General features: G+C 41.2%; 1 protein-coding gene across 5 annotated transcripts in view; it reads right to left on the bottom strand.

Annotated features, from left to right (window-relative positions):
• PBX1 (PBX homeobox 1) overlaps window positions 1–17,215 on the bottom strand; it is a 415,683-nt gene that overhangs the window by 103,503 nt on the left and 294,965 nt on the right. For all 5 annotated transcript variants that reach the window (XM_049881107.1, XM_049881109.1, XM_049881106.1 and 2 more), the window contains one exon: window positions 10,979–11,169. In XM_049881107.1, the coding sequence (XP_049737064.1) occupies window positions 10,979–11,169 (191 nt within the window). The remainder of the gene's footprint in view (window positions 1–10,978; window positions 11,170–17,215) is intronic.

The following is a 17,215-nucleotide window of genomic DNA, read 5'->3' as shown; positions in this document are numbered from 1 at the left end:
TGGGAATGGTTCCTGTCCTGGGCCCACTGAAGGTCTGGGGGCCATGACCAGCGGGGTCCTTCTAGTCTCAGTCAGACCATTAAGCCTGGTCTTTTTACAAGAATTTGGGGTCTGCATCCCACTGCTCTCCTGCTCCTTCAGGAGTTCCCTGTTGTGTTCCATGTCAGGGCAGTCATCGGTTGTAGCCGGTCTCTGGTCTCAGGCTGATGTAGTCTCTGGTTTATGTGGCCCTTTCTGTCTCTTAGGCTCCTAATTACCTTGTGTCCTTAGTGTTCTTCATTCTCCTTTGGTCCAGGTGGGTTGAGACCAATTGCTGCATCTTAGATGGCTGCTTGCTAGCGTTTAAGACTCCAGATGCCGCTCTCCAAAGTGGGATGCAGGATGTTTTCTTCATAGATTTTATTATGCCAATTGACTTAGATGCCCCCTGAAACCATGTTCCCAAACCCCGGTCCCTGCTACGCTGGCCTTCAAAGCATTCAGTTTATTCAGGAAACTTGTTTGCTTTTGGTTTAGTCCAGTTGTGCTGACCTTGACTGTATTGTGTGTTGTCTTTCCCTTCACCTAAAGTAGTTCTTATCTACTATCTAATTAGTGAATACCCCTCTCCCACCCTCCCTGCTCTCATAACCATCAAAGAATATTTTCTTCTTTGTTTAAACTATTGCTCAAGTTCTTATAATAGTGGTCTTAAAATTATTTGTCCTTTCGCAACTAATTTCACTCAGCATAATGCCTTCCAGATTCCACCATGTTATGAAACGTTTCACGGATTCATCACTGTTTTTCATCGATGTGTAGTATTCCATTGTGCGAATATACCTTACTTTATCCATTCATCCGTTGATAGGCACCTTGGTTGCTTCCATCTTTTTGCTATTGTAAACAGTGCTGCAGTGAACATGGGTGTGCATATATCTGTTCGTGTAAAGTAAAGGCTTTTATTTCTCTAGAACATATTCCAAGGAATGGGATTGCTGGATCGTATGGTAGTTCTATTTCTAGCTTTTTAAGGAAGCACCAAATTGATTCCCAAAGTGCTTGTACCACTTTACATTCCCACCACCCATGTATAAGTGTTCCAGTCTCGCCACAGCCTCTCCAACATTTATTATTTTATGTTTTCTGGATTAATGCCAGCCTTGTTGGAGTGAGATGGAATCTCATTGTAGTTTTGATTTGCATTTTTCAAATGGCTAATGATTGTGAGCATTTCCTCATGTATCTGTTAGGTACCTGAATGTCTTCTTTAGCGAAGTGTCTGTTCATATCTTTTGCCTACTTTTTAATTGGGTTCTTTGCCTTTTTGTTGTTGAGTTTTTGCAGTATCATGTAGATTTTACAGATCAGGCACTGATCAGAAATATAAGACCTAAAAACTTTTTCCAAGTCTGTACGTAATCTTTTCATTCTTTTGGTGAATTCTTTGGATGAGCATAAGTGTTTGATTTTTAGGAGCCCCCAGTTACCCAGTTTTTCTTCTGCACTGTTAGTAATGTTTTGTACACTGTTTATGCCATGTATTAGGGCTCCTAACGTTGCCCCTATTTTTTCTTCCATGATCTTTATCGTTTTAGATTTTATATTTAGGTCTTTAATCCATTTTGAGTCAGTTTTTGTGCATGGTGAGAGGTGTGGGTCTTGTTTCATTTTTTTCCAGATGGATATACAGTTATGCCAGCACTATTTGTGAAAAAAACTGTCTTTTCCATGTTTAACTGTTTTGGGGCCTTTGTCAAATATTAATAGCTCACATGTAGATGCATCTATGTCTGGGTTCTCAATTCTGTTCCATTGGTTTATGTATCTGTTGCTGAACCAGTACCAGGCTGTTTTGACTACTGTGACAGTATAATAGGTTCTAAAATCAGGTAGAGTAAGGCCTCTCACTTTGTTCCTCTTTTTCAGTAATGCTTTATTTATCTGGGGCCTCTTTCCCTTCCATATGAAGTTGGTGATTTGTTTCTCCATCTCATTAAAAAATATCTTTGGAATTTGGATCGGAATTGCATTAAATCTAGAGATTGCTTTTGGTAGAATACACATTTTTATAATGTTAAGTCTTCCTATCCATGAGTAAGGTATGTTTTTCCACTTATATAGGTCTATTTTGGTTTCTTGCAGTAGTGTCTTGTAGTTTTCTTTGTATAAGGCTTTTACATCTCTGGTAAGATTTATTCCTAAGTATTTTATCTTCTTGGGGGCTATTGTAAACGGTGTTGATTTGGTGATTTCCTCTTCGATGTTCTTTTTGTTGGTGTAGAGAGTTAGAGGAATCCAACTGATTTTTTTATGTTAATCTTGTATCCCGATACTCTGCTGAACTCTCCTATTAGTTTCAGTAGTTTTCTTGAGGATTCCTTAGGGTCTTCTGTGTATAAGATCATGTAATCTGCAAATAGAGATAATTTTACTTCCTCCTTGCCAATCCGGATGCCCTTTATTTCTTTGTCTAGCCTAATTGCTTTGGCTAGGACCCCCAGCACAATGTTGAATAAGAACAGTGATAAAGGGCATCCTTGTCTGGTTCCAGATTTTGAGGGGAATGCTTTCAGGCTCTCTCCATTTAGAATGATGCTGGCTGTTGGCTTTGTATAAATGCCCTTCATTATGTCAAGGAATTTTCCTTCTATTCTTATTTTGTTGAGAGTTTTTATCATGAATGGGTGCTGAATTTTGTCAAATGCCTTTTCTTCATCAATTGATAAAACCATGTGATTCTTGTCTTTTCTTTTATGTGATGGATTACATTAATTGTTTTCCTAATGTTGAACCATCCCTGCATACCTGGTATGAATCCCACTTGGGCATGGTGAATTATTTTTTTGATATGTTGTTGAATTCTATTGGCTAGAATTTTGTTGAGGATTTTTGCATCTAAGTTCATGAGGGATAACTAGGTCTGTAGTTTTCTTTTCTTTGTGGTGTCTTTATCTGGTTTTGGTATGAGGGATGTGCTGGCTTTATAGAATGAGTTTGGGAGTATTCCATCCATTTCTATGCTCTGAAATACCTTTAGTAGTCGTGGTGTTAACTCTTCTCTGAAAGTTTGGTAGAACTCTGCAGTGAAGCCGTCCGGGCCAGGGCTTTTTTTGGGGGGAGGTCTTTTTTAATTACCTTTTTAATCTCTTCTTTCGTTATGGGTCTATTTAGTTGCTCTACCTCTGTGTTAGTTTAGGTAGGTAGTGTGTTTCCAGGAATTCATCCATTTCTTCCAGGTTTTCAAATTTGTTAAAGTACAATTTTTCAAAGTAATCTGATATTATTATTTGAATTTCAGTCAGGTCTGTTGTAATATAACCCATCGTATTTCTTATTCGGGTTTTTTTGCTTCCTCTCCTGTTTTTGTTTTGTCAGTTTGGCCAATGGTTTATCAATTTTGTTGATTTTTTCAAAGAAGCAGCTTTTGGTTTTGTTAATTCTTTCAATTCCTTTTCTGTTTTCTATTTCATTTAGTTCTGCTCTAATCTTTATGTCTTCTATAATCCAGTCTTTTCTCAGAAGGTATTGTTCCGTTTCCAAGTGTTTGATTTCATTTCCCTGCTTTTTCTGTTATTGATTTTCACTTTTATGGCCTTATGGTAAGAGAAGATGCTTTGTAATATTTCAGTGTTTTGGATTCTGCTAAGAACTGCTTTATGGCCTAACACGTGGTCTGTTCCAGAGAATGTTCCATGTACAGTAGAAAAGAAAGTATACTTGGCTGCTGTTGGGTGGAGTGTTCTGTTTATGTCTATGAGGTCAAGTTGGTTTTCTATGGCATTTAGATCTTCCGTGTCTTTATTGAGCTTCTTTCTGGATGTCCTGGCCTTCACCAAAAGCGGTGTGTTGAAGTCTCCTACTATGATTGTACAGCTGTCTATTTTCACTTTTCAATGCTGTTAGACTTTGTTGTATGTATCTTGCAGCCCTGTCACTGGGTGTACAAATATTTAATATGGTTATATCTTCTTGGTGTATCATCCCTTTAATCATTATATAGTGTCCTTCCTTATCCTTTATGATGTATTTAACTTAAAAGTCTATTTTGTCAGAAATTAATATTGCCACTGCTGTTCTTTTTTGATTGTTGTTTGCTTGATATATTTTTTTTCCATCCCTCGAGTTTCAGTTTGTTTTTGGCTCTAAGGCATGTCTCTTGTAGAGAGCATATAGACGGATCATGTTTTTTTAATCCATTCTGCCACTCTCTGTCTCTTTATTGGTGCATTTAGTCCATTTACATTCAGCATAATTATGGACAGGTATGAATTTAGTGGTATCATTTTGATGTCTTTTTTTGTGTGTTGACAGTTTCTTTTTCCCTCTGAATTTTATATAACGAGCAGATTATCTTCATATAATGTCGTTTCCTCATATTCATTGTTTTTGATTTTGTTTCTGCTGAGTCTCTATTTTTTTCTTGTATTTTATTTTGATGCGTAGGATAGTTTGTCTCCTTTGTGGTTACCTTATTATTTACCCCTATTTTTCTAAATTTAAACCTAACTTTTATTTCTTTGTATCGCCTTGTGTTCCTCTCCATATGGAAGATCTACGACTACATTTCTTAGTCCCTCTTTATTGTTTTAATGTTGTCTTCTTTTATAAAATAACATCACTGTTTTCCTGTTTTTATTTTTTAACTTGATTTATTTTTGTGATTTCCCTGTCTGGGTTGACTTCTGATTGTTCTGCCCAGTGTTCTAGTCTTGGGTTGATACCTGGTATTATTGATTTTCTGACCCAAGAACCCCCTTTAGTTATCTCTTGTAGTTTTGGTTTGGTTTTTATGAATTCCCTAAACTTCTGTTTATCTGGAAATGTCCTAATTCCACCTTCATATTTCAGAGACAGTTTTGCTGGTTATAAGATTCTTGGCTGGCAATTTTTTTCCTTCAATTTTTTATATAAGTCATCCCCTTGCCTTCTTGCCTGCATGGTTTTGTCAAGTAGTCCAAGCGTATTCTTACTGACTTTCCTTTGTAGGTGACTTTTTGTTTATCCCTAGCTGCTCTTAACATTCTCTCTTTATCTTTGGTTTTGGTAAGCCTGATCATAATATCTCTTGGTGACTACCTTATGTGGAGCTCGATGAGCATCTTGGATATGTATCTTCCCATCTTTCTCGATATCAGGGAAGTTTTCTGCCAACAAATCCTCAACAATTTTCTCTGTATTTTCTGTTATCCCTCCCTATTCTGGTACTCCAGTCACTTGTAGGTTATTTCTCTTGATAGTGTCCCACATGATTCTTAAGTTTTCTTCATTTTTTAAAATTCTTTTATCTGATTTTTCTTCAAATATATTAGTACCAAGTACTTTATCTTCAAGTTCAGAAATTCTGCCTTCCACTTGCTCAATTCTGCTCCTCTGACTTTCTATTGAGTTGTCTACTTCTGTAATTTTATTGTTAATCTTCTGAGTTTCTGATTGCTGCCTGTCTATGGACTTTTCCAGGTCATTAAATTTTTCATTACGTTCCTGAATAATCTTTTTAATTTCTTCAATTGCTTTATTTGTGTGTTCCTTGGCCTGTTCTGCGTATTGCCTCACTTCCTTCCTGATGTCTTGAAGGGTTCTGTATATTAATCTTTTGTATTCTACCTCTGGTAATTCCAGGAAAGCACTTTTCATCTAGAAGATCCCTTGATTTTTTGTTTTGAGAGGTTCTTGAGGCGATCATGGTCTGTTTCTTTATGTGACTTGATATTGACTGTTGTCTCCGAGCCATCTATAAGTTATCGTATTATTTTATGTTTGCTTACTGTATCTTGGCTTCTTGCTTTGTTTTGTTTTGATACGCCCAGTGGGTTGCTTGAGTGAGCTAGCTTGATTATTTTCACTTTTGGAGCTCTGACGTCCTGTCCCCAGATGGCTAGAGATGTTATCAGGTATATCAGTCTAGGATTCCATTCACTTTTCTTGTATGAATTCAGCTCAGGCGGCCAGATAGCTGATCATCAAGTGTGTGGTACAGGATCTGTCATACAGTGTTAGAGGGCCAGGGGTGATTTGTGTAGGTACCAGTATCTGGTTGCAGCAGGGGGTCACACTCTGAACAAGGCAGGGGGCTGAGAATCGTTCCCTGCATGTCTGTGAGGAAAGCATGTCCCCATTCCCTAACGCGTACAGGTGGGTGGGTTCTGCAGACAGACCATGGGCACCGAATGTTTTTGGTTGTAAGGACTGGGAGGTACCAGTTATCCTTGGACCCCTGTCGTGGGTGGCTGGGTGACCTGAGTGGAGCCACCAGTCCTTAGGCCCTCGATGTGGGTAGGTAAGGACCCTGTTTAATAGGCAAAGCAATGTCAAACATCAAACACCCACCTCTCCACTGCACAGCTGAAACAGTTGGAGTCTGCTATCAAAGGCCTATTCTCCTGAAATAGGCCCACACAGGTCCATGCAAAGGGGAAACGTACTCAAGTCCACAGATGGTTTATGCCTGGACAGGAGCCTCCTCTGTCCTGAGCTTCCCCGGTTAGTGGAGCTGGCAAATAAAATCTTTTCCCCCAGTTGCAAATTTATTCCTTCTCCAAGGCTGGGAGTATGGCTCTAGGCGCTCAATAGGGCCTGTCTCAGGCCCAGGGAAATCAGCCACCAAAGGCGGCTTGGGTGCAGGGGGGCACGGTAAAATATATGCAAGTACTTACCTTTTGCTGAGAGCGCCATTCTTCTCTGATTCTGGAGGTGTGAGTAGGCTGTGTGGCTGGCTGCTTCTCCCTGAGGAAACTGTGGCCAAACGCTAGCACCAGCCTGCCACTGCCACTCCTGGGAATGGTGCCTGAGGGCTCCCTGTGATTCAGGTCCGGTACTCTTCTCTGCTTCTGAACTGTCTCTTCCTCCCCCTGCCCCTCAGTTCATTTTCTAAGCTTGCCTTTGATGTTTAGGGCTCCTAGCTTGTCATAAATACACTTGTTTCACTAGTTTTTTGGGGGCTTTGTTGTAAGAGGGCTTGCCGGAAGCGTCTATTTAGCCATCTTGGTTCTGCCTCTGACTTCCATCTTCTTTTGATGCTTCCTGCCATATCAGCAAATGAACATCCTGAAAGCTTTACTCCATCCATGTCATTAAGATTGACTCTACTTTGAGGAGGCAGCTCTTCCCCAGTCATCTTTTGAGCACCTTCCAACCTGAGAGGTTCATCTTCCAGCACTAATATCAGACAATCTTCCGCTGCTACTCATAAAGTTTTCACTGGCTAATGCTTTTCAGAAGTAGACTGCCGGTTCTTTCTTCCTAGTCTGTCTTAGCCTGGAAGCTCAGCTGAAACCTGTCCACCATGGGTGACCCCGTTATCAGAATATCGGTGGCATAGCTTCCAGCATCACAGCAACACACAAGCCCCCAGAGTACGACTAACTGACAGACACATGGTGGAATCATACACACACACACACACACTTCTTTCAGTTTTGTTATTCCAATAGTAAATAGAGTCTGCAGAGAGTAAGAGCTCAGGTAGACGAATAAATAAATCTGAACACAACGCCAGTTTGACTAGACCTAACATCCCAGGATGTCCTTTCCTCTTGCTTTCCACCTTCATCTTTGCTAATTCATGTTATGTAATCCCCTCTCTTGGAGCCCTGGTGGCGCAGTGGTTAAGAGTCTGGCTGCTAATCAAAAGGTCAGCAGTTTGAATTTACCAGTGGCTCTGTCCTATAGGGTCGCTATGAGTTGGAATCAACTCGATGACAACAGATTTGGTTTGGTAATCCCCTCTTAGGGCCCAGTGCAGAGGTAAGCTTCTAATCATTTGTTTGTAATTACTTTTTTACTGCTATCTCTAGGAAAATATTAGAGTAAAATAAATTAAAATTTTTCCTTGAAAATCATTTAGAACCTTTATGAACTACTGTTCTCTGTCTTTGAACTAAGAAAAAATATATTAGTGCTGGTAGTAAACTTAAAAAAGTTTTACAGCATGGTTCATAGCAGGAGATGAGAACTGTTGAATGAATGAATGGGATTTTTTTCAGTTAAACTTTTCTGGCACAGTTAAGGTAAGGAACAGACAGCAGATATGACTTGACTGGGCGAAGGCTGGGGCCAAGTGGTCGGCGGAGGCATGTGGTAGGCAGAATTCTAAATGGCCTGCACAATTCCCACCTCCTGGTCTACGTGGCCTGTATGATCCCCTGCCCCCTCTGAGTGTGGACAGGACCTGTAGATATGATATCACTCCCATGATTAGGTAACTGGACAGTTGGCTTTAAGTTAATTAAAAGAGAGATTAAAGTCTTAAATACCAAGAGATCCTCTCATGGGGCTCCAGTAAGAACACAAACAGTCACAGTATAAACTGCCTATGATTAGGGGCAGCCTCTAGACATGGAAGATCTCACTCGTACACCCACAGGGAACCGAATTCTGCCAACACCCTGGCGAGATTGGAAGGGGAACCTGAGTCTCAGTTGAGATCAGAGTCTCAGCTAACACCTTGACTGCAGCCTTGTGAGACTAGAGCAGAGAACCAGCCATGCAGAGTCCAGACTCTGGACCCACAGAGACTGTGACATAATACATTTATGTTGTTTTAAGCTGCTAAATTTATGATAATCTAGTATACAGCAATAAATAATTCTATATTAATTACAAAAACTAGTCCTAGTACTAAATAAAGTTCCCCTTATATTTTATTGTAGGAGAAAGATGTGGGAGCCTGCTTCCATAAAGATTTATAGCCTCAGAAATGTTATGGGGCAGTTCTACTCTGTCCTTTAGGGTCGGAATCGACCAGACAACAGTGAGGTTGGTTTGGTTTCTGGTTATATTTTGTCTTCCATGAATTTTGGAAGAAGCCCTGCTCATCAGACGCATGAGTGTAGCTTCTTACTAAGATTTGTTTAACCAGCTCTCCCAGGTATAGCTAGCAGATCTGGAGACCACAATCTAAAACCCACAAATCAGGAGGTCTGGGCAAACATTTATGTGTGAGCTGGGAAAGCCATTTGCTCAGCTTTTGGCCGGCACTTGGGGTTATAGTCTTTCACTGGTACTAAGTATTCCCCAAACTAAAATGATAATAAGAATGACAATAGCTTAGTTGTTTTAGCTTTGAATCTTGGCTGAGAAGCAATGATTCAAAGGTTGCAAACCAAAGCAGGAAAGAGACCTTCTCTAAAAGTGACCGTCTTTCTGGTGCCAATGGGAACAATCTAAACAAAAGCTGGTGGAGACGAAAGGAAATGTGTACAAAGCTCGGCTCGTTTTGTGTCTTTCAGAATCTGACCTTCAACTAGGCACAGCACAATTGCTGTGAGAAGAAATCTGACCAGACGATGATTCTGCTCCTCCCTCCTCCCTAATTTCTTTCTAGAAAAGAATGCAGTCAGGGCCCAACTTTTCTTTTTTTCAGGATCTGCCAACATAAATACCAGCTCCAGCATTTTAACTAAGGGAGCTGCCATGGGGATGTAAGAAACACATGCAGAGTGGCAGCGGCTGCAGCACAGCGGAGGACCCAGGCAGAGGCCACCAGTCACTTGGGCTTGGCACCATGTGGAATGGCTTGCATTGAAGAGCCAGGCCGGCTCCGGGTCGTGAGCCAAGCGGAAGGCACAGAGGACAAGTCTGCCTTCCTTCAGTCCACCGCCATGCCCGCTTGGGAAACTCGTTGCCTTCAAGTCAGTTCTGACTCATAGTGAAAAAGCTATTTTTTTTTTTTCCTTTTGACTTACTGTCCAGAATTCCATTGGCCCAGAGATACATTTTGCTAGCTGGCATTCTCATTTCGTATCCCATATGACCCAAAACATACTGAATGAAAGGGAGTTTAGGAGAAGATGCCAGGGAGTTTTAAAGAGGCCCATGGGCTGTGAGACCATATTTGTGAAGAGAGGGAAAAACGTGAGTAAGAGAGCTAAATGCCAACCACATGATTTCAGAGGTGAAAAAACTGAAGCAGAGCAGTGAATCTCTTTCTTCCTGATTGAAAAAAGACAAAACTATAGATCAGGAAATGGTATACTGACCCCTGATACATCTAATATTCTGATAATAAAAGTCTTGAATTGGGTTTCTTTTCGGGAATCAAAATAATGAATTATGACACCTACATTTAAAAAAAGGGGCTAATGTTTGATGAACTGTAGATCACAAAAGATAACAATACTCCCAAAATATATTTGCTGGGTGGGTTATCAATATACTCTTCTCGAGTATATAAAAGAGATGATTATGGCTGTGTTACAGGCTGGAAAATAGAAGCAAAAGGAATCAAAGGGATTTGCATAAATCTATTGGGCTGAAGTAGGGTAACCAAGACTGATTACTCACTTTTTAGTCCCTGTTTTTTTTTTGGTAAAGGACTTTTCTACTCACGATTTCTTCAACTTAACGCCTTGAATTCACTCACAAGCAAAGTTATGAACTGCAATGCCAGAGAGAAAACACCAACCCTGAATGGAAATGTTGCCCATATCAGACAAGCTCCTTCTACCCGTATACTTCAATGCACCATGTCTCATTCATCTTTGTACTCCTGAAACTTAGCCCAGAGTCTGGCACATGGTAATCTATTTATAAATATTTGTTGAATTCAACTGAAAGCACTTTCTGCCTGTATATAGCATGGAAAAGATTTGAACTCTCCAACACACGAACTGTCTTTGTTGGAAGAAGTGTCACTCTATGCGCAAGTAAGACAGCTCAGGGCCCGTAGTTACAAGCTATACCTATAAAGGAGATACCTAGTGCTTTAATGCTGCCATTTCCATCACACAGCTAAGCTGTCTTTGCTGCTTACCCAGAGTGAGAAGCAGTGGCAATCAAGATCATCCCCTCCAATCACGAACCACTCGCTTTCCCGGCGCTGTATGAAACCAGTGACCCGCCCAGCCTCGAAGCCCTCCTTTACCCAACCTAGGAACTCTCCTCAGGCTTCCGCAGCATTTAACGGGGTGAAACTAGGGGCCTGTACTAAGTGCCAGCCCCAGGATCCCAAGCCCGGTGAGTGGCTGTCCCCCGGATAGGACAGCCCGTCGTGGCTCACCGTGCGTCCAGGAACCGGGAACGCAGGATCATGACAGCCTCACACGTGCTCTGCTTGAGCTGCATCTGGATGGAGCTGAACTTGCGGTGGATGATACTGACCATCCGCTCAATCTCCTTCGGGGAGATGGGCCTGGTCCGGCTCTGCTCTCGCAGGAGATTCATCACGTGGGTCGTGAACTCGTTGCACGCCTGGAATGGCAGGACAGTAAACACCGGGGGATGTTGGGAGGCCCGGCCTCCACACACACCAGGTCTGTGAAGTAAGGCTATGTGTGTGCGTGTGTGTGCGTGTGTGTGCACGTGTGTGTTTATGACTTTTGCAAAAATGAAAACTGGGATACTTGACGGAATTTTGTAAAATTAGAGGGACAGAATAAATGACTCCCTGGAGATTCCTTTTAGTCCCTGTGTATCCAAGTTTCAGCCTGATGTAGATTTTTTTAAGGGAAAAGAAAATTCTTAATCGTATTTTTTCTATTATTTTACTGAGTGAAAGGCAAAAATATGAATCCTAGTATACAAAAAAAAAAAAAAAAAAAGCAAGGTACATGTAAGTTTTTGTATCAGAGACTGACTTGGTTTGTAAACTTTTGCTTAAAGCACAATAAAAATTAAAACAAACAAACAAACAAACAAAATATATATATATATATATACATATGAATCCAAGTATAAAACCCATTTCGCCACCCTTATTCCTGGGTGGTGCAAATAGTTAACGTGCTTGGCTGCTAACCATTAGGTTGGAGGCTCAAGACCACCCAGAGGCACCTTAGACCTGTGACCTATTTCTGAAAAATCTGTCACTTTCCTGAAAAGCCTATGGAGCACAGTTCTACTCCGACACACATGGAGTCGCCATGAGTAGGAATCAACTCAATGGCAACTGGTTTTGGCTACCACCCTTTGCTTCAATATTAACAGCCAAAGAAAGTATGAGGTAAACTATATTATGAACTTTCTGCCTTGCCCATTATCTCTGTCTGATACCCAGTGCTGTAGAGCTTCCGAATATTCAATTTTGGGATGGATAAACTGCCAAAAGTATTCAAGTGGAATCTTGGAATTAAAAGCTTTGGTAACTAGTCTGAGAGAACTTCTCATGAGTCTATTTCTACTTCTAGCTTTAACATAAGAACTTCCTCTTCTGCTGGCCTCCATTGTGTCTATAATAAAAAGAGAATCTCTCCCCAGGAGTTTTACAGAAACAACATCAAAACATTGTTTAGAGCATTCAGGAACTCTCCTGGCAGAAATGAAAATTCCAAGGTTATAAGCTGACATGCCATCAGCACTGGAAGTGAAGTCAGAGTTCGTTTGTCCTACCTCCTTATTTTACAGTTGGTAAAACTGGCCCAGAGAGAATGAAGGGACTTTTCCAAAGGCATGCAGTAAATGAGAAGCCACAGAGTCAGGGGACTGACATTTCACATTCCAGACCAGGGGCTTCCTTCCCTTCCCAGAGCCTGGGCTTGCTGAAATCGATTGCCCTTTTTTCAGTTACTTTACTTCTGTAGTCTGGTTTCCTTAGTTGGACAGTCAATAAGATATCTATTCACAGATTAACTCAGAGCAATGCTGTAAAACTGTATTAGATTTGTAAGGAAAAAGGCAAGATGGTGCTTTGAGATGCAAAGAACCAAGGAGTCCAACTTAATATTAACAGCAGAAACACACTCATTGTTGATAACACTGTATTGCTGTTGATATTACAGGCTTGTCAATAACACAGTAACAATCACAGTAATAAACAAAAACACTTACTGTTTATTTCTCTGAGAACTCCTTTGAGGTTGTTTGGTTAAAGGTACACAGGCTGTATCTGTGCTGAAGATTGAGAGGTCTGGTTTCTGAACCTATTCCAGGGGCACTGGGCAATTCCTTCACTACTCGGTACCTCACTTTATTCATCTGTTGTTCTGCTGCCATCCCGTCAGTACCCGACTCCTGGTCACCCCAGGCACAACAGAACAAAATGCTGCCTGGTCCTGCACCAGCCCCATGATCTGTTTGTGCCTGTGATCGCTGTGATCCATAGGGTTTTTGTTGTTGATTTTTACACTTAGAGCACCAGACCTTTCTTCCTAGTCTCTCTGAGTCTGAAAGCTCCAATGAAATCTGTTCGGCATCAGAGCAACGCTCAAGCCTTCACTGACAGGCAGGTGATGGCTGCACTGGACACGTATTGGTTAGGAATTGAATTCAGGTCTCCCACATGGAAGGCAAAAATTCTGCCATTGAACTATCAACGCCTCATACATATTCATCTGAGAATGGTTTTAATCACTCCTAATCCTTTAGCAAAGGACCCCTGGTGGCACAATGGTTAAGCACTTAGCTGCTAGCATAACGCTGGTGGTTTGAACCCACCCGCGGCTTCCTAGGAGAAAGACCTGGCTATCTGTTCCTATAAAGATTACAGCCTAGAAAATGCCACGGGGCAGTTCTACTCTGTTACATGGGGTCACTAAGAGTCGGAATCAGCACCACAGCACCCAACAACAATCCTTTAGCAAAGACTAATAGTAACCATGCTTCCGTGAAGTGGCATGAGGACCCAGGAAGTCACTCCCATGAAATCAGCAACTGGGCTGGTTAAGAGCAGAGACTGCCTAGGTTCAGACCCTGCCTCTGGGACTCATTTTGCTCTGGGACCTTAATATCTCTATACCTCATTTTCCTCGTTTGTAAAATGAGATGACAGTACCTACCTCATAGGGTTGTGGTTAGGGTTACACGCATTACTGTATGTGTGCCTGGCCGTAAAAATGTTTGTAATTATTATCTCTTTATACACAGATACTTTAAATATCCATAATGTTATTACGATTGGGTAAGCTTTTTCAGGCCTCAGTTTCCCTCTTGGTAAATCAAAGATGATTATAAATACCTCCTTTCTACTCTGCAGGCACATGCTGAAGACAAAGGAGATCAGGTCCACGTAGCACTTTGCTCTCCTTGGAGAAAAGTGCTATATAAACCCAAAACGTGTATTATAAGCTTCTTCCCTGCCCAACACCAGCCCCCAACTCTACAACAAAAAGGACGGAAAAAAATCCTGCTGTAAGTTGGCTGGGGTTCTATGAGGCCATGGCGTGAGGCGTAGAGTGTTAGGCATATGCATGGCAACCCTCTTTCTGGGAAAGCAGTGCCCTGCTGGGCTGCAGCCTCCCCCACCTTGTGGGGACTCAAAGGAAGGAGGGGCTGGACACGACGAGATATTGTCAAGTGCACCCGCTCTCAGCTGGGGAGCCACAGTTCTTGGCTTATAATAATGTGCTTCATTACAGGGAATAAAAATACTCACAGTATCTGATGTTTATTTAGGGTGTTTTATCCCGGGGCCCTTTCTGCTCTGCCATAAACAGACAGCAGAGTAGTTCCACCCACTGCTGAGGTGGAGCAAAGCAGCTGCTGAACAGCTGCTCAGGAATACACAGCAGAGAGCAGAGCAGAGTTCCAAGTCCACCTTAGATGGACAGAACATAAGGATTCAGATTGTTCCAGTACCTGAACTACCCTCACCTCCTCCTCGGCGCCCCGTGCTAAGTAACTTCAGAAGCTGCACTGTGAGGTCAGGTGTTCGTAAAGCGCCAGTCACATAAATACCTGGGGTTACAACCATTTAATTTCATAGAATTCTCATAGGCTGAAAGTTTCTGTGACAGGAAGACTGCTGTAGACTGTTATAAAGAGTCACTCTTTCTAGAGCTAACCCTCAAGCTGCCTCCATAGGTCCGAGGACTTTCTGAAAGGAGACTTCCCAGGTAGCCAGCAAGGTATTCCTGGGAGCCTCAGGCTAAGAAGGATTTATTCCCCTTGGAAAATCTTGGTTATGACTTAGACTTTCTACACTCTTTACGCCCATCTTCTTCCTTTATACCTTCAAACTGGATTTGGCTGGCAACCTCATCAACAAAAGGAAACAAGGCCACAGGGCTTTCTTAGCTTTACGAATTCAACTAGCCCAATGCAGTTTAGCGTTAGACCTTTACCTGCTCAATGCCCCGACAGCATGATTTACAAAAGCTGAAGAACTTGTAAAGCTACCGGAGCATCATTTTTTTTTAAAGCACTTGGAATAAAATTTAGGTTTCTGACATCATGGTTTGATTTAACAGGATATGCCAGCTCTTAAATATCTTGACTACCACCATGATCCACTAAAAAAGTGTTTTAACGATCTCACTTAACGAATAAATAATTTCTTTCCTTCCTTTCTTTCTAATGAAAGTCTCCAGAAGCCTTCTTTATTTAACAACCTGAGGGTGAAACAATAGCTGATTCAGGTAGTTTTTTTTTTTTTTTGAGGGGTCGGGGTGGGAAGTGCTATGATTGCTAATCACTGGAAAACCAATTTTGTGGTTATCTGCCACCACCATACCAAATACAAAACAAAAACCAAAGGAATCAGCCATTAAATAGGCGGATTTTGTAATTTCATATAGGTGTTACTGAAATAGAGAGTGACATTTTTATTTTACTGAGATTTCCTATTTATAAAAAGGCTCCCATGAGGAACTTTTATAGAAAAATGAAGATGTATCTCTAAGACACACCAGCTAGAAGGTTAATGGCATAATTTCCCTACAATCTGCTATTTATCATAATTAACAAAACAGCTACTAATATTAATAAATTAAGCACCTTCAGTGTGTTAGGTTAGATTTACTTCTTACACTGAAAAGGTCCATACACACACACACACACATATATATACATAAGGAAATGATTTTCTTTGTAGTTAAAAAAAAAAAAAGAGTATTACTACACCTACATAATTTCTTCTGTACTGATGCAGTTTTTTCCTTGAGTTTGCCATTTTCAACATCTTTATTACTTAGAATAGGTAGCCATGAGAAGCTTCTAAAGCAGAAAAACTTTATCACTAGCTTCTCTTAGGTATTAGCAATCTAGTTCAAAGAATGAAGAGAGAGGTTGAGCTGGTTAACTAACAGTCTGCAGAAGTCCAAAGCCTCTTATTAAGCAGTCTGGTGATGTTCCAATCACAGCCCTTGAGCTTAGTGTCAAAAAAACTGAGCCCAGGGCAAACTCTGTCCGTGATTGCATGTGTGACCTCGGATACATCACTTAACCTCTCTGACTTCCATTTGCTCACCTGTATCACCTGTCGGTTTGTTTTATCACCTGTCGGTTTGTTCTACTGTGGTGGTTTGAGTGTTGCTGTGAAGGTGGAAGCTATGCCACCAGTATTTCAAATACCAGCAGGGTCATCTATGGTGGACAGGTTTCAGCAGAGCTTCCAGGCTAAGACAGACTAGAAGCAGGACCTGGCAAACTACTTTGGGGGGGTAAAAAAAAAACTGACCAGTGGAAATCCCGTGAATAGCAGAAGAACACTGTTTGATATAGTGCTGGAAGATGAGCCCTGCAGGTTGGAAGGCACTCAAAAGACGACTGGGGAAGAGCTGCGTCCTCAGAGTAGAGTGGCCCTTAATGATACGGATGGAGTAAAACTTTCAAGACCTTCATTTGCTGATGTGTACAACTCAAAATGAGAAGAAACAGCTGCAAACATCCATTAATAACCAGAACGTGGAATGCACAAAGTATGAATGTAGGAAAACTGGAAGTCATCAAAAATGAAATGGAATGCACGAAGATAGATATCCTGGGCATTAATGAGCTGAAACAGACTGTACTGGCCATTCTGAATCAGACAATCATGGTCTACTATGCCGGGAATGACAATTTGAAAAGGAATGGCATTGCATCTATTGTCAAAAAGAACATTTCAAGATCTATCTTGAAGTACAACGCTGTCAGTGGTAGGATAATATCCATACCCCTATAAGGACGACCAGCTAATAAGACTATTAATCAAATTTATGCACCAACCACTAATGCCAAAGATGAAGAAATTGATGATTTTTACCAACTTCTGCAGTCTGAAATTGATCAAATATGCAATCAAAATGCATTGACAATTATTGGTGATTACAATGCAAAGTTAGAAACAAGGAAGAAGGACCAGTACTTAGAAAACATGGTCTTGGTGACAGAAATGATGCCTGAGATGGCATGACAGAATTTTGCAAGATCAATGGCTTATTCATTAGAAGTACCTTTTTTCAACAACATAAGCAGTGACTATACATGTGAACTTTGCCGGATGGAATACACAGAAATCAAATCAACTACATCTTCGGAAAAAGGTGATGGAGAAGCTCAATATCATCAGTCAAATAAAGGCCAGGGTCTGACTGCAGACCTG

Source organism: Elephas maximus, chromosome 3, assembly GCF_024166365.1.
Source record: "Elephas maximus indicus isolate mEleMax1 chromosome 3, mEleMax1 primary haplotype, whole genome shotgun sequence".
Lineage (NCBI taxonomy): Eukaryota > Metazoa > Chordata > Mammalia > Proboscidea > Elephantidae > Elephas > Elephas maximus.
Note: the sequence above shows the minus strand (reverse complement) of the source record. Positions and strands in the feature narration are given on the sequence as shown.